General features: G+C 41.3%; 1 protein-coding gene across 13 annotated transcripts in view; it reads right to left on the bottom strand.

Moving 5' to 3' along the window:
• The window catches only part of TLE4 (TLE family member 4, transcriptional corepressor), a 143929-nt gene that overhangs the window by 68921 nt on the left and 56800 nt on the right, over nt 1-18208 (bottom strand). For 6 of the 13 annotated variants that reach the window (XM_047699616.1, XM_047699612.1, XM_047699620.1 and 3 more), the window contains one exon: nt 1052-1256. In XM_047699616.1, coding sequence (XP_047555572.1) covers nt 1052-1256 — 205 coding nt within the window. Of the gene's footprint in view, nt 1-1051; nt 1257-16936; nt 16958-18208 lie in introns of those variants that run through there. The other 7 variants (XM_047699618.1, XM_047699613.1, XM_047699621.1 and 4 more) reach the window with 2 other exon arrangements.

Raw genomic sequence — 18208 nt, 5'->3', positions numbered from 1 at the left:
TTATTTATACTCTTATCAACTTATCCACTTAAAAAAGTGTTCACAGTCAAGCTTCAGCTCTGCATCATAGCATTAATGTAACTGGATGAGAAATATTACAGTGCTTCCAACATCAGATATGGGAAATTTATATTTATGTGATAAAAATCATTTACCCAAGATTGTAATTCACAGTAATGACACTAAAACAGGAGTAGATATGAGGCTTTAATTATAACCACACCCTTCTTAACCAATCAACCACCCATGGGCTAACTAAATGCCCACAAAGGAATGCCGGGAGAGACTTCTTCATTTGCTTTTCTGCAGCTAATAAAAATTATTAGTAAGCACCATACAAACATGGTCACATCAAGTATCTCTGAACCACTCAGATACTTTAATGGAGGGAGAAAACCAATCTAGAAGGAGCACAACTGTCCTTTAAATCAGTTATGAGCATAAACAGTTGTGTTGTTCTTATAGGAAGAAATGAGTTAATTTCAAGCTTCTAGACAGCCTGTGTAAGAGAGGTAGTTAAACCAACAGATTTCATTAATTTGGGCTGCACTTTCTCAATTACTAAGACTACTAAAGTTGTTTTCTTACCTGAGAGATTTTTACTGCACCATATAGGCTGATCTGATTTAAAAATAATAATTGACTGTCAAATTATCAATTGAGTGTTTATCAGTAAGCCTTCCCCAAAAGAGATTCCCCAAATAGAATAGGTCAAAATCAGCTATTAATGCCACTCACTATTTCAAACACAGAGCACTGTGGGATTTCACGACTGATTTAGACTTGGGGAACATAGGAGGGAGCACAGGATCAAAGGCAATAACCAGGAAATAGGACCCCTTGCCTTTGGGGGCTGCATTCACTGTTGCCAACCACCAGGGGATCCTCTGGAAAAAGACTGCTTCCAATCATTCATTTACCTTCCAGCAGAAATCCTTTGTGTAGTCACTGGGAAAATTAAATCCAGAGACAGAATAAACAACGGTATCCAGGACCCACCCTGGGTGGCAGGCAGGTAACAGCAGACTGACATCTGGAGAGAATCACTCACCTCTTTGGTGATCGTTGTCATGGTGCTTCTTCTCGTCTTTAATTGGCAGGTGGGACTGGCCTCCCAGGGCACTGGAGAGGGCCAGAAGGCCAGCGCTGCTCCCGATGGGAGGAATGGCAGGGGGCTGAAGCCCCGAAGGGTGTGGGGTCAGAGGCACCGGCAGACCATGTCCATGTGATAAATGCTGGGCCTGGAGTTGTTGCTGCTGTGAGGAATGAGACAAAGATATTGAACTTGTTCCCTATAACCGCGTCCCCCCCGCCCTGAAAAGAAACGAGGTGCAAAAAGATCATGGAATACCCAGCACCCACGAAGGATTTGTCCTTCGTATACAGATTTTTTAGAAAAGGGAGGGAGGGAGACGTAGAGTGGAGAAATGCTCTTTTTAACTTAGATTTGGGGGGTTTGCACCCTACTGTAAGGAACTTAATTTGTAAATAGTGAAATTAGCTAAGTACCTTTTAATAGCTGAAACTCAGATTTCTTCAACAAAATGTCTGTATTTTGTTCTCCCAAACATACGGCCTTGCTAGCGTACATTTCTAATCAAAACATATACGTGACTAACTGTTAAAGCAGTTATGTTGAACAAAAAAAGCTGAAAATTGAGAAAATTAGTGTTAAACAGTTCTCCCAGAGCCACTGCACAGCATGCAGCGAGAGTTAATTTGAAAGAGAAAACCTGAATTAACAACCCAGAAAAGGAAACTGGTTGCAGCCACCGTTTTAAGCCCTTTAAGTGTCCTCAGCGGTACTTGAGCAAATTACTAAAGAAAATCTAATGTAGCAAGGCTGGGGTCCTCCTGTAGGCTTGCTCAATAATGCTGAAATAATTGGGCACTCTGTGCACGTTTAGTGATGCTCGAACGGAAAGCTAGAGGCCTGCCCTCGCACTCTTCTCCAGCGGCCGCCTCTGTGTTGTGACAGGTTTATCTGAGTGGGACTGTGATGCATGCACCGGTAACCGTGCTGACAAGAGTTTAAAGTCATTTTCCCCAGCACACTGGCGACACATGGAGAAAGCCCTCAAGAGCTGGAATGGGAGTGCTTGACCTCAGCAGAGGCCACATCACACTGGGCTACAGGAACTGTTCTGGGCAGACCTGGCTGCCTCCTCCGAGCGGGGAGGAGGAGAGGGAGGTGAGGGGAGATCTCCCAAGTTAAGTATGTCCTTCCACAGGAACCCCCTTCCACTGGAGACCTGCTTAATGGTTTCCAGGAGAAGAACTGCTGAGGAATTCTCAGACTAACTTTTGCAGCAACTACATTTTAATTAATGCCTTCAATTAAATCACTTGTCAGATCAATCCTATGATAACCCAACAGTCTTCTAGAATCTTTCAAGCAGGACCGCGTATGCTGCTCCCCTTCACCGATAAAAAGGATCTTGAAATGTTTTTTTAATATTTAAAGAAAATACTTCGAAGAAAAAAGTGAATGGTTTTCTTCCTCCTCCCCAAATCACTTTTATTTCCTTCCTCTTCCCCTCTACCTGTCGTCTTCCTGGGTCTGACTATAAAAGTCAAAGTACAGCACTAATTAGCTCTTTTCTCCAAGTGACCTGCAACTGTTTTCTGGCTACATGTACTTAAAATACAGTCAATAAAATAAAGTACTAACACGTTTTTTTAAGGTACTAATACTTTTAAAGCAAGTTTACATATATAACATCGAAAAATCAGAGCCGCGATCCAGATATTCTGCCAACTGACAGCCACCCCACAGTCCCGCAAAGCACCACCTAACTGGATAGTTCAACGCGGTGTATTTCTCCTTTTGAGTAGCCAAAGTCATGTTCATAATTTTTTATATACTATCACTTAGCTGTGACCAAAAAGCATGAGCACATGATCGTATTTTCTCAATGTCCAGAAAATAACGTCTATGAAGAAAACAAGGCAAATACTTGGCAAATTTATTTCAAAACCTTATTCAACAGCAATGACCAGAAACTGCTCCAATTCCCTTCCTCCTCTAAATCTCGTAAGACTTCATGTGTGTAGGTCGGGCACGCAGCCACTTTGTACCTCAGATCAGAGTTCAATTGGTGAGCATTTATTAAGAGCCTGCAAATGTGTCTATCTTATCACCCTTCCCAGACGCTAAGCTCTGCGAGTCTGTATCTGACACAAACCCTGGCTCCCTGCACGCACTGAGACTCGGAATATCTGGGCAATTTCAAAGTATGTACATCGATTTCATTAGACATTTAAAAAAAAAAGCCTCAGTTGGAAACAATACCTTCAATGATCCAGGTGTTTCACTTCTGTTTTTCTATCTCAGGGCAAAAAATGAGCACTATCACCCTCATTTTTCCAACCAACCCGGAACATTTCAAAGGCAGAAAAGACACCCCAAGTCTGTTGCACAAGCCATTCACAGGACAGACTTCCTGAGAGCCTCACCATCCCACCTCAAAGCCTCTCTGACACCAGCTTCTCCTCTTCTCCTCATCTGTCCATCTTTGAGGAAGGAAGGGCCCTTTACCTTTCTGAGGCCAAGACCCTTTCCCGCCTACAGAGGCCATGTCAGCTGTCCATTCCTCCTCCTTTCAATGCTGTTGACGTCTAGGGCTCACCCCACCTTCAGTTGTGTGGTCACTGATTCTGGCTTTCGGCTAGCCGGCTGGATACCCAGCAGCCCTAGAATTTTGAGATGAACTGCCGAGCGAACGCCAAAAGAACTTGGGGTAGCACTTTTTCAAAAGGGAAAAAAACACTGTATTTTAATCACTTTTTGTGTCTTCCACTGCCCTTAATGTGTACCCTGTACATAACTGGCACTTTGATAAATGTTTGTTAAATTTAATTAAAATAACCTTTTCTGCCCTCTTCAGTTACTGGAGTGTGTGTGTGTGTGTGTGCACGCGCACGCCCTTGACTTTGCAGAGCCAAACTTCACTAAAAACTAGTGTAAATTTGCTCTTTCCCCTTCCTGCGCACACATGCGTGCGCACGCACGCACACACACTTGCACTTCCTCTTTAACTCCCTATAATCTGGATTCCAGACCCAACCTTCACATGAAACTGATGAGCACCCAGACCGCACCTGGTTGAAGATTTTATAGTTTTCTCTCGTGACATACACGCAGCCATAGATCGTACATCTTTGTTGAAACTTTCCTCTACCTGCTGCGGGAATACCGCAGTGACCCCAAGGCCCCTCTTACCTGTCTGAAATGTTCTGCCATTAGCTTTCCTTGTTTTTTTTCTTCTCCTCACTGAAGAGTTAACAGTCCTTAATCTTTTGTTCTTCTCCCACTCTCCCACATGAACCCATTTCACAAGTCATCCACTATACATACAAAATATCAAGCAAAAAAGCATATTAGCCCAGATCTAACTTCTTGCCACATAACTCTGCTTGGCAGTCCAGCATTACGTTAAAACAGAAATGTTGAGGGGCGCCTGGGTGGCTCAGTGGGTTAAAGACTCTGCCTTCGGCTCAGGTCATGATCCCAGTGTCCTGGGATCGAGCCCCGCATCCAGCTCTCTGCTCAGCGGGGAGCCTGCTTCCTCCAATCTCTCTGCCTGCCTCTCTGCCTACTTGTGATCTCTGTCTGTCAAATAAAAAAAAAAATCTTAAAACAAAAAAACAAAAAAACACAAATGTTTAACACAAACGCCCTAGGTAACATCCACTGGCTCAGGTTAACCAGCCACCATTGATTTGTTTTTCTTCTGTGCTCCTACATCCTTAATCACCAAATCCTATCAATTCTCAATTCCTTGTATTTCTACCACCACCATACCCATCAGACCCTCATAGTACTCTGATTAGAACAAACCTCCTGTTAGCTCACTTGAATTCCAATGAATTAATCCTGTATCACCACTAGTATGTCTTCCCCCTCAATTCATGTCATCTCCCATCTCTTAAAATCACCTCACCTTCACCTAACTAAGCTATAGTCATCCATCCCGGCTCATGTCCCACCCACTCTACAACGGCCTCTCAAACATCCCAAACGTCTACTATCGCAACGGACTCCCTGTATCATTCACTGGCACAGGCTGCCTTGGAAAGGTACTGTTAGCCATTTTTTTATGCCTAAGAAGACCTCTGACTTGTTCTGGAGAGAAGAGACCAGCCTCCAGCCTCTGTATCACTGGCACCTAACTTACCACTATTTATTCATATGTTATTTCATCATACATTTAAAGCTTTTGATAAATTAAATTTGAAAAGAGTTCCTATATACCCCTTACCTGGCTTCCTTTAAAGTTAGTATCTTACATAACCACAGAAATTATCAGAACTAAAATATTAACATAATGCATTACTACTAATCAAACTACAGACTTTATTCAGATTTCTCTGATTTTCCCACTAATGCCATTTTTCTGTTCTAGGATGCCATACTGCACTGACAAGTTTTAACGTTTCACATGTTACCGTACCAAAATTATAAAGCCCTTTCATAGATCTTAAGAATGGCAACATCCAAATTATAATCATGCTGGTGAACAGAATATGCCTTGAACTTAGGAGAGAAAAAAAGAATGAGAAGGGGCTAAGCATGAACCCATTTCACAAGTCATCCACTATATATACAAAATATCAAACAAAAAAGCATATTCAGTAAGGCATCTGGTAGAAAGGAGTAATCTTTATCAAGTGTTTAAAATATAAATTATAAAATAAGAATGCAATTAAATAAGTCACCAAAAGATATATGATAAAAATGTAAAACAGATATACAGAAATAATTTAGTATGTTTTAAAATGTTTACATCAATGAAACGGACTGCTTTCTGTATTAGGTGGTCATTTTTAAGCTTCTTTGTAAGTTCACACTTAGAAACTATCCTAGAAGTAGAGTGCCAGATGCACACTGATAATGACTCCTGATTAGTCAATAACACAAACATATAAGACACCATCTTCTTTAAATAAAAGCAGTAAGTCATCAACAAATCAACTGAACCCCGCCCTTTCCTAGGTTGAAAAATAAAATGGCTTCTATCTATCAAACTTCAAATAACATTCAAGAATTCAATACAAAAAAGAATCTCTGTCAAGGCTTCTCATTGACAGAGGAACACTCAAAGCAGATTACCAGGGAGCAAACTCAGTTTCACTGAATATTATTCCAGAAGCTGAGAGCAGCATAACCTAACGGGTTGCCCTACAACACAAGGAGAGCTTGCTGAAGTTGCCCCATGGTGTCCTCTGGTCTCCGCCCCCATCCGTGTTAATTACAGAGCAATTAACCTGCAAGGTTTACTACGTTATGCTACTACAGTCCTGCTAAGAAACATAAAACTTCTTGCTCTTTAAAGATGGAAGGAAAGGCAATGTATATTAAAAGTACATAGTTCAACACTGACTTGTTACTAAAATAATTTAAGACAAATCACCATATAATTCTAAACAAGTTAAAAAATGACTTTATAAGAAAAAAAAAGCCAAAAATCAAAAAGAACGACATAGAGTGTAGTACCAAGTAAACATTAAAATAAAATACACTCTATGTAACCATAACTGAGAAAAACCTACCAAGAAAGGTAACGTATCTTGGAAAAATTCTCACTAAGGTCCCCAAGGCTGTTACTATCTTTCAGTTACTTAATTAAAAGGGGGGGGCAGTAAAAAGGTAAAAAAAAAACCAAAACACTCTCTTATCTCAAACCACAATGCAAAATAAAAATCCCTTTCTTTTCCAAGTTCCCTTGATGGGCCATTCAAGAGAATAAACATTAAAATGGAGTGAACTTTAAACTTAGACAAGTAAGCATTCCATTAAGATAATTAATTTAATTTTGAAAAATAGCCAGTAATTACTTCTGAAAATATACAGCAATGAGTGGTAGACATAGCCTCAATTCTTTAATAGCTTTTTACTGGAGTTTCTATAACAAAGAATTATTTCCCTGCAGTTTTAAGTTTGAAATGAAGGGTAGAAAAGGACCCATGAGCGAATCAAGTTCACAGGAAATGTTTTTTGAAATGTTTTCTTTCTACAAAAAGAGGAATTGTTTTTTTAAGATTTTACTTGAGGGAGAGAGCATGAGTTGGGGGGCAGAGGGAGGGGGAGCAGCAGACTCCCCGCTGAGCAGGAGGCCCTACACAGGGCTCAATCCTAGGACCCTGAGAGCACAATCTGAGCCGAAGGCAGACACTTAACCAACTGAGCCACTCAGGTGTCCCAAGGAGGAATTATTTTTAATTGAATGTCCCCAACTGCTTGACTGCCAGGGCCTGTGAGGCCAATGACCAAGTAGGAGCACAATAAATGCAGAGCTTCAGGAAATACATATCCCTAGCAATTCTGGACAACAGCTAGAAACCAGGCAGAGATTTTCTTGCCCACTACTCTCATCTCTACTATGCTATCAACCACAGAAAAAATCCTAAAAAGAGGGGAAAAAAAAAAAAAAGGCAGCATCTTTCTCAGAACAATGACACCCCAGTGGCAATGAGCATACTTAGTGTCATATCTTGGTTTCTTTAAAAAAAAGAAAAATGCATGGTGAGCCTCAGAGCTCTTGTGCCGGGAAGTAAGGAAGCTATCTAACTCTATCTAATGGGGAGTGACAACTAGGACACCGGGCCAACCAGAAGGGGTCCTGACTGGCAAAACTTGAGACAATTTAAAAGCATCATGAGGAATAATAACTCTAACAGATTCTAACACATTTAACACACTTTAAGAAACAGTTTCCAGGAGTGGGGTCCACGGTATCCTAAGAAAATAGGTGAGGCTGTGGGGCCAAGGACTAGGGAACGGTTCACAAGTTCACAACATTCTTACACCAGCTGGCCAACGTGGTACAGAGCATGTGTGCCTTGAGCTAACCAGGAGACACCATGCTGAGAGAAGTAATGGGGGACCCAGTGACCTTGACTGAGAAAAGCTAGGAAAGAGGAGGCAACAGACTCTGAAATGGAGTAACAAGCCCATGGAAGGGCCCAGGACTGGGCTGGTATCTACACTCTTTGAACTGTGAAGATGCCCTTTGGTAAGGACATGGTCTGTGGTGGCTGGGCTGAATCTGAGAAAAGAGATCCTGAAAGGCAGTCAGTGATGTAGGACAAGGAAGAGGCCATCAGAGCCACCAAGCTGGTCTCATCACCATCTATGTAAGGAAGAGCCACTCACTTAACATTTCTGGGCCTCAGTGTCTTCATGTACAAAGCGGGAACAGTTTTAAAATCTATCCCGAGGGTGTTGGGAGAATTCTGTGAGATTGTTCATGTAAAACCCTTAGCATAAAGCTTGGCAAATAATAAACAATAAATGGTGACTGCTATCACCGGAAAAAGGTATCCAGAAGTCTATACACATACACACACACACACACACACACACACACACACACACAGGAGGATGAGGGGGCACAGAGAGTTCTTCTTTACAGAAAATTAATTTAAAAGGGAAAAGAATTTAAAATCTACCACTTCACCACCCCAATTGTATTAATAGCATCAACCGAAGCTAAAACCAATGGGTAAGAAGTTGTTGGGGGTCAAATGATTCACTGTCAAACATCAACCTACAGATTACCAAGCTTCACCAATAAGGTGATACAACTATAAATACACCAGCACCCGGGTAGTATTTTTACCAAAAATACTTAACCTGAATCTAAACATGAGGAAACAATCAGACAAATCAAGGTTCTGAGACATGCCACAAGCCTGGTCTCGAGTCTTCTAAAATGTCCAAGTCATAAAGTAAATGGTTTGGGAACTATTCTACCTTAGAGAAGACTGCAGAGACCGAGGAACAAAGACATTTGTGAGTATGAGTCACAGATTGGGGGTGGGGTGGGGGTTGGACTGCTGGGAAGAGAAAGTGCTACCACAGACATTTTGCGGACTGGAGAACTGGGAACACAAAAAATACACTGTGTATATGGATGTGTTAACTGTATCACCCTTATGGAGGAAAACACCCTTGTTTATAGAAGATGCATGGCGACGTATCACAAGGTGAACCATTACCACGAAGGCCTCTTCCGTTCAAAGAGTTCAGTACATACACAAAAGACAAAATGTTAACTGGTTTAGTCTAGGTAATGAGTACACAGTCTTGATTTTACTATTCTTTGTACTTCTCTGTAGTTGTTGGGATGGGAAAAATAGATGTGCCCTTCTGGACAAAAGATTGGGAGGTCTTGCTTTTTCTTTTTTTTTCCTTTTTTATTTGAGAGGGAGAGAGAATGAACACACAAGTGGAAAGAGGCACAGAAGGAGAAAGGGACTAGACTCCCCACTGAGCAGAGAGCCTGAGCCCACCGGAGCCAAAGACAGAAGCCTAAAACCGACTGAGCCACCCACATGCCCCAAGAGTTCTTGCTTTTAACAAATACATCTAGCAAAAGCCAGTAAGTGAATATATGGAAAGAAGCAAGAATAAAAAGAACAAAATAAGGAATTTTTCAACCGAAATTTACCTGTAACTCACTCTAATGACTTAAAACATGAACGAGTTTTACTGCAGGGGCAGGACCTACATTTAGAACAACCCAAAGAAGATTATCACTGCAAGGATGTTTCTCATACTAACACCACAGATCTCTGTGCTCCTCAAGGTCCCTGCGCTGGTCTTTACGAGGAAAACACTAAACAAGCAAAGTAAGCAATTCCGTGACTCCTCTGCCAAGAATTCTATTGTCTTAATTTGCAGTTTAACTCACAAACCGATAATGGCAAGAAAAGGAGGGGGAAAAAAAAATCCCCCAAATCTGAAATTATTATGTTAACTTTCCCATCGGAGATCCTGCTAGAATTTCTTTTCTGAAGTGGTCCAAAGTTTACTAGAGAAGGTAGTTCTAAGCAAATTAACAACAGAAGTAAAATTTCCTGGAAACTTGTTTAAACTTTAAAAACATTTTTTTTAAGAGCTTTTAAACATGTATCTTGCTGAAACCAATGCTTCTATTTTGGGTTTTAGTTGTTAAAGTCACCAAGTGAGAGGATCTTGCTCAGGAAAGTGTTCTTTAGTTATTTCAGAGTGCTTTAAAAAAGTCAAGCTGTGTTTAAAAAGCCTATCTACTTTAGGTTCTTCAGTAATCCTGCAATTAACCTTCAAAAGTAGAATGAATTTCAGATGACACCTAGATGAGCTGCTTTCCAACATTTTGACCAAAACTCATGTGTGTGCTGTACATGTGTGGACATGCACGTATCTGCAGAGAATACACATGTAAACAAAACAAAATATTAGTAATACCAAATAGTATGTGTAGCTTCCTATAATATTTTCTATTCTCTTCTACTTAATAAAAAAATTGTGACCATGGCTCACTAAATTGATTTCATTGCACACTCATGAGTCTGACTCACAATTTGAAAAACACTGAACCAGATTGTGATGTTGTGATTTAATAATAAGAATTATACATTTAGTCTTTGTCCACTATTTCTGGCACAAAGAACCCTTGAGATTTCCCCAGCAAGGAGAGCAGCAAAGGTGTTTTTTGTTATGTTAATAAGGTGACTTTGGGGGGCTGGTTGCTAACTGGACTTGCAACTGGCTTCTGAAGAAGAGGGGATGCTGGTGGTGGTGGTGGTGGTGGGAAGTTGTCTTGCAGGGCTAAGGCAGGATGCTATCTTCAGATAGATAGTATCAGAATTTCGCTGAATTACGGGACACCCAACTGGTGTTAGAGAATTGCCTGGTGGAGTGGGAATCCTCCCACCCCGCAGGAACAGGCTTTAGAATCTTATAGTCCAACACCCACACACACGGGAGTCAGTAGATTTTTATCAGTATCAAGAATGAAGCACAAGCCCCCACCATCCAGTCCAGTGACGGCATCACTGCCCCATGGGGGCCTTTCTTAACTAGGGAGGTCTGACCCCAAGAGGTAAGCAATCCTTCGTAAGAATCAAAAGAGACTGCCCCTCTAGGGAAATGATTTCTAAACTAAGACATGAAAGTTAAGAAGAAGAGCACCTTGCAGAGTGCTGGGAGAAAGGAATCAGGCAAGAGAGAAACAGGTACACAAAGGCCCAGAACCAGAAAGGCCCTGAGATGACCAACGGAGCAAAAGAACGTCTGGTGGGAGCCCAGGGAGCAAGGGAAAGTATGGGAGAAGAGAAATATGGATCAGATTAGGGACAGAAAGGAATTTAGACTTTCACGTAAGAATAAGGAGAGCTTTAGGCCGTGGTGAGTTTTTCTAGTTTTATTTTTTCTTTCAAATTAAACTTTTAGTTTGTCCTTAATGGACAGAAGCTGGATTGCAATCATTTGCTGGCTGTATGTGTTGCCAGTATTTTCTCCGTTTCTGGGGCCTGTGTTTCCACTTTCTTTACTTCACCTTTAGGTGAACAGGTGTTTGTAATTTTAACTAGGTAACATCATCAGTCTTTTTTCTTATGGTTTCAGCTTTCTGTGACCCATTAAAAAATACTTCTCGGGGTGCCTGGGTGGCTCAGTGGGTTAAAGCCTCTGCCTGCGGCTCAGGTCAAGATCCCAGGGTTCTGGGATCGAGCCCCGCATCGGGCTCTCTGCTTGGCAGGGAGCCTGCCTCCCCCTCTCTCTGTGCCTGCCTTTCTGCCTACTTGTGATTTCTGTCTGTCAAATAAATAAGTAAAATCTTTAAAAAAAAAAACAAAAAACTTCTCTACTCCAAGATAAAGATTCTTTTTTTTTCCTGAAAGTTTTAAGGTTCTGTCTTTCGTGTGCTTTTTGGATTGACTTCTGCAAACGAGGAGATAGGTGGACCCAATTTCCTTTCTTCGGCAAGAATAACCAACTATCCCCTCAGCAGTACTTATTAGTGGCCATCTCTCCCCCCCACTGAACACATGCCCCTCTGATGTATATGAATGGATCTATTTTTGAGTATTTATTCCACTGGTTTAAATAAAGACTAGTGTCAGTACTGCAAGCTAGAGTATTAAATAATTTTAAAATGTTTAAAATACAGAATGCTTATGTGAGACTGGCAGAGTGACCCAGATGAAAGGAGAGACACCGAGAGCAGCTGGGAGGTAATATGGGCTCAAACCAAAAATGCACGATGACTTGGATTAGGGCTGTGGCAGTACAAGTCATAAAGAGTAGAAGGACTGAAGGTAAGGTAAGTTGAGGCAGCGTGAAAAGACATGGCTACGGAAGAAGGGCATGAGAATAACGGAAGGAATTCAGGATACTTTGTTAACACCAGGCCTCCCAGTCACTGGGTAGATGACTGCACTATTTACTCAGACGGGGCAGACGTGAGGAGGAATGGGCCTATAAATACAAATGTTGCTTTGTAATTTTTCTAAATACCTTACTTTTATAGAGCACTTTTAGTTCACAGAAGTTATAACTTCTTTAGATCAGAAATCATGTGTGTAAGGAACAAGCAGTATATAAAGAAATTAAGTCATGCAAAATCCTACCAGCCAAAAAAACAACTAATGTAATGATCAAGTCCATCTTGTATTTTTTCAATCATACATAAGCATTTTAAAACACAAGTAACATGATGCTGTCTTTCAGTTTAAAGTTCTTCTTTAACGCGTATCGAACTTTCTCCCATATCCCTGAGTAATGCTTTGACTGCATCACTCCTAACAGCCGCACAGTGTATGCCACTGTATAGATATCTGAGAGTCCACTTGCGTGAATTGTTTGGTTCGGGTTTAGATTGTTTCCAATTCTGATGTATATATGGAGTCACCACAGCATTACAAAATACCCACTGGAAGACAGTTCCTCCATAAGTTATAGAATACCCAAATCAAAGTGGCCTAAGTAACAGATATTTTTAATTCTCACTTAACAAGTCCAGGATTAGTCGGATGACCTGGCCATATCAAGGTTTTGTATCAACATCTCTCTGGCTCTCATGGCCTCTCTCATGTCCCATTTCCATACCAAGATGGCTCCAAGCATTAACTCATCCTCACACAACCAGGTTCATATGCAGAAAGAGGAAAATTTTCTTTTTCTGGGTTTCCTTACATCTCATGGGACTTGGACGGGGTCACTGGTCCACAGCCCAGCTGCAAGGAAGCCTGGACAGAGCACCTGGATGGGTTAGCCTCCTCAGCAGGAGGGACAGGCTCAGCTTGCAAGAAACAACCAACAAAACTTGCCTCGACATCTATCTCTGCTCACAGGCCAGTCTGGAGCTCTTAGCTAAAAGAGACCCCAAACCATCTCTGAGCTTTTAACCCAAGTAGGCAGCAGCTTAAACTTCCCCTTATAACGGTTCCTTCTCCCAGATACTCATTCGTGCAGAGATCGTTCTACAAATTGCTTATAGTCAACTCAGAACTACCCAGGGGGGAAAATACATGACTGCCAGTCCGCTTCAGAGCCACGGTGGCACTGGCCCCGTGGAGAAGATAATCTGGGTGCCTGGATAAACTCTCCCCCTTTTTATAAATCTACCAAGGGAAAATAATGTATGAAAATCACAAGGGACAGAACGGCTGTGGAGCTGCCTTAAAGAGGGTGTGTGAATGTACCCCTCTGAGTCTTCCTTGCAGGGTTTATGTGTAGGGCTTAGAGTTCACTATCGCTTACTGGGTCCGCGCGACCACTGCAGTGTGCTTATTATGGCACCCCACCAAACAGCTGCTATTCACAAGCAGAATGGACAAGACTTTCTCCAGATGGAAAAATGGAAAGCAGGAAAAAAGTAAACAGTTTATCATAAGACCATGAAATAATTTCAAATAGGACTCCCCCAAATATACTGGCAATCCCCACAGATTCTTATTTATGTTCCTTTGGCTGGCCAATGGCCCTCTAGGGTCCTCCTCTACCAAAGTTCCCTTCTTCAGCCACTGCTGCCTATAATCCGCTTACCCTCACACATCTGCTTTCACTGGGTAACCGCTACCCTGGTGCTTGATCATGATTTAATATTAACATGATTTATCCATCTTTGGATCCATCTTTCCCCATGAGATCATGAACACCAAAGAGGCAGGGACCAGTTTTTAGTTGCCATTGTGCCCCAGAACTTTAAAGCGTGCTGGTATAAACAGAAAACTAATGAAGTTTCTGAAGGAATACTGACTTGTCTGTATTGTTTTTAATACAACTATATGAAGGCAGCTCCTGGCTCCAGTTAATTCCTCTTAATATAAACAACATCCTGACCAGCCATTATCATGAACTGTCAGTTAAGCTTAAATGTTTAAATGGCTGACTTATGTTCCATAGTACCTATGATGATATGAACCAAGTATAGCTTTGGGTTATTTTGTTTGTTCTTTTTTTTTTTTATTTTTAAACCATCAACAGCTCAAGGAACTCCCCCCATCCCCTGGGCAATATTTAGAAATAAATTCAGTACAAACTCCTGATCGCCAGATTTCTGAACAACTATCTAGCAATGTCTCCTTTTAATGCTGCAGACAACTGCTTTCTAGCTGCACACATCCCACCAGGATGTTTACTATTTCCCATCAAGACCCAGCACAGTTCTATGGCCATAAAACGCAGGCTCAAACTTTTTTGTGTCATGGGACCTTTTGTGAAACTAAGTCTAAAATTTCTTCTCTCAAAAATGTACGTATTTCTTTCACCCACCCATAATTTTTTCAACATTTTAGGGAGCTAACAGACAGCCTAATACCCAAGCATGAAATCCAAGAAGATCCAAGGGCCTAGACTTAAAATACCAAGGACCTCGGTTTAAAAGTGGTGTTCATAAAAACTTGTGATTCTTACATATGAGAGAAAGTTAGAACAGACAGGGAGAAACACAGTATGAGTCAGAAGTAGCCAGATGATTTTTGCAACTAATCGCTTCAGACTACTCAGGCTAACCAATTAGTATGTGCATCAGGCACACCCAATTTCCATTTCCCTCACTCAGCCCTGCGCACTAAACACTGGACAATCCTACAGTGGGTCTTGGGATAAAGAGACTATTGATCCTAGTATAAAAGAAAGAAGAACACAGAGTCAAGGGAACAAATAAGGGACAAGTGTAACAGAATGGTTAAATGTGTGAGCTCTGAAGTTGGTCTAAGTGTGAACCCCCGTTCTGCCACTTCCTCCCTGCGTGGCCTTTAGAAAACTACTTACCCCTTCAGAGCCTTGGTTTCAATTTTTGTAAAGTTGGGAGAGGCTTCCACCATGGGGTTGATGTGAAGATTAAAAGCAGTACTGACACAAAACAAAGCATAAACATTTGCTATTTTTACTTACCTGTTCAGGGAAAAGCATCTAAGCCTACGGATGTAAATCAAGAGAAATAACTGTGACACAAAAGGCCCTCTAGTTTTAAAATAAAAATCCCTACAGTTACCAACATAAAGAGGCTTAGAAACCATACAACGCATACAATGTTAGGAAAGTGAGAATACTTTAGTGGCTATCTGCTCAAGCCATGCAGCCTACAGGTGAGAAAACTGTTAAATGAAGTTCCTAAGATCATACTGTGACACTCAGGATTGGGGATTTTGTACCAGTCCAAACTTCCTCTCAAAACTGTATGTACACTGGTGGGAAGGGGGGGCAAATATAGCTCAAAATGGAGTATTTATTCATTTAACAAATATTTATTAAACATAATAAATTACTGTATTTAAAAAAAATTTTTTTTAAGATTTTATTTATTTGACACAGAGAGAGAGAGAGAGATCACAAGTAAGCAGAGAGGCAGGCAGAGAGAGAAGAGGAAGCACGCTCCCTGCCAAGCAGAGAGCCCAAGGCGGGGCTCGATCCCAGGACCGTGGGATCATGACCTGAGCCAAAGGCAGAGGCTTTAACCCACTGAGCCACCCAGGCGCCTCTTAAATTTTTTTTTTAAGACTTTATTTATCTGACAGAGAGAGACACAGTGAGAGAGAGAACACAAGCTGGGGAAGTGGTAGAGGGAGAAGCAGGCTTTCTGCGGAGCAAGGAACCTAATGTGGAGCTCGATCCCAGGACCCCAGGATCGTGACCTGAGCCAAAGGCAGACGCCTAATGACTGAGCCACCCAGGCGCCCCTTACTGCATGTTAATTGAACAAATAGTTACTGAATCTTTACTGTACAAGTATTAATTGAATGTGATGAGCTACACATTGTTCTAAGCACCACAGCAGGAAAAGTGAACAAGATCTCACTTGCTAGTGAGGGCGGTATGATGCATTCATGAACAAATAAATGGTATGAGAAAAACAGAACAGGCTAATATGGCAGAGAAGGAACTGGGTAAACAAGCTACTAAAGCCTACTGATCAGGAAAGTCCCTTCTCCGGAGAGACATGAGCTGGGACTTAAAGGAGCACTAGGAAGACAGCGTCAGGACATGGAGGGTGGGCCTTCAAAAGCACCGATGCACAAACTCTCAGTCAAGAAGCAGCCTGGGGTGACCCAGGGAGAGAAGACAGAGGCCAGTGTGGGAATGTGGGTGAAATACAGTCAAATGAAGAGAATGAGTGGTATATAACGTCAGAGAGGTGCACAAAGATTCAGCTCATGAAGAAATCTGTAGGCCACAGTAAGATATTTAGGTCTCATTCTAAGTAAAACTGGCAGCCCTCAGAGACAAGTTTTAAGCAGGGGACCAATAGGACCCAAGTTGTATTTCAGAAGATCAGGTAGGATAAAGGAGAGAGAGAAAAATGTGTAAAACAAGAAGCCCTATGAGGAGAGGCTGGAGACCAGAGGAGGGAGACAGGAAGTGGAGTCATCTTTGACATAACAGTCTGGAGGCAGAATAGAGACCATTTTTAGAAAGTTTTTTATTGAGCTTGTATTTCCTTCCCTTCTTCCATCAGCCAGTCTTTAGGACACGGACAATGAAGACCCAAGTTCTGAGAGGTACTGGAAAGAGAGAAAGCAAGAACAGCAAAAAATACGCACAAAACGGAATGGGGAATATTGATAACGAAAGCTACAGGTATCAAGACAGTGTGTCATTGGCAAAAGAACAGATACTCAGTTTAATGGAGCAGAAGAGGGTCTAGAAGAGAACCCACATACATACAGCCATTAGATCTTCAACAATGGTGCAAAGGCAATTCAAAGGAGAAAAGAGTTACTTTAACAAATGTGCTGGAACCATCAAATCAAAGGTCCACCTAAAGAAAGAAAGAGAGAAAGAAAGAAACTAGATCTACATCTCATACCACAAACAAAGTAAACTCAAACTGGATCACAGGCCTCAACATACATCTTCTAGAAGAAAAGCTAGGAGAACATCTTTATGGTCTTGGGTGAGACAAAGATTACTGAGAGACACCACCAAAAGTTAAGGCTCATGAAGAAAAAATTCATATATCCGACTTCCTCAGTGTTAAAAATTTCTGCTCTTCAAAAGATACTATTAAAAAAAGATTAAAGAATGATAACTGATTGGGAGAAAATATTTGCAAAACATACAAAGGACTTACATCCAGTATTTTCTTTTTAAACTCTCGGAACTTCACAATAAATAACTGACTCAAGGAAATAGGGAGGCAAAGATATGAGCAGAAACTTCCCAAAGAAGACAGACACTCAACAAGTTGTTGAGAAAGAAACAAGCTGTTACAGAAATGCATAAATGCATGGGTACTACCATCCACCTATCGAAAATGGCTAATGACTCGAAAAGCCTACAACTCCTCTTGCTGCTGAAGACTTGGAGTAAAGTTTGTCTCACAGAGCGTATTAGTGAGAGTACAAAACTATATGGTTACTCTGGAAAATAGTAGGTCAGTTACTTTCAAAATATACTAACCATGTAACTCGGCAATCCCACTTCCAGGTAATCACCCAGGAGAAAGGAAATCTTATATTCACTTACAAAAACTTATACAAATCTGTATATTAATATTTACTAGGACTTTGTTCACAATCACAAAAAGCTACAGCTAACCCAACTGTCCTTCAAGAAGTAAACACACTAGTCTACCCTACAACAGAATATCGTTCAGCCATACAAAGGAACCAGGAATACAGGTAAGCACAGACAAACCTCAAATGCATTACTCTAAATGAAGATGAAAACTCAAAAGGCTGCATTGGTGTTTAATTCCATTTATAGGACATTTCAAAAGGCTCACTTTGGGAGAAAAAAAATCATGGGCAGGTGCCAGGGGCTGGGGTAGGGTTAAAAACTGATGATACAGAACAAGAGAATTTGGGGAGGAGGACAAGAGAGAAATATTCTCTCTCTCCATAGTGGTGGTAGTTTACATGACTGTATTCAGCTGTCAAAACTCATAGTACTCTATGCTAGGAAGGGTCAACTTCACTTTATATAAATTTATATAAT

The sequence above is a fragment of the Lutra lutra genome, chromosome 13 (genome assembly GCF_902655055.1).
Source record: "Lutra lutra chromosome 13, mLutLut1.2, whole genome shotgun sequence".
In the NCBI taxonomy this organism is placed as follows: Eukaryota; Metazoa; Chordata; class Mammalia; order Carnivora; family Mustelidae; genus Lutra; species Lutra lutra.
This window is presented reverse-complemented; position numbering and strand designations above follow the sequence as displayed.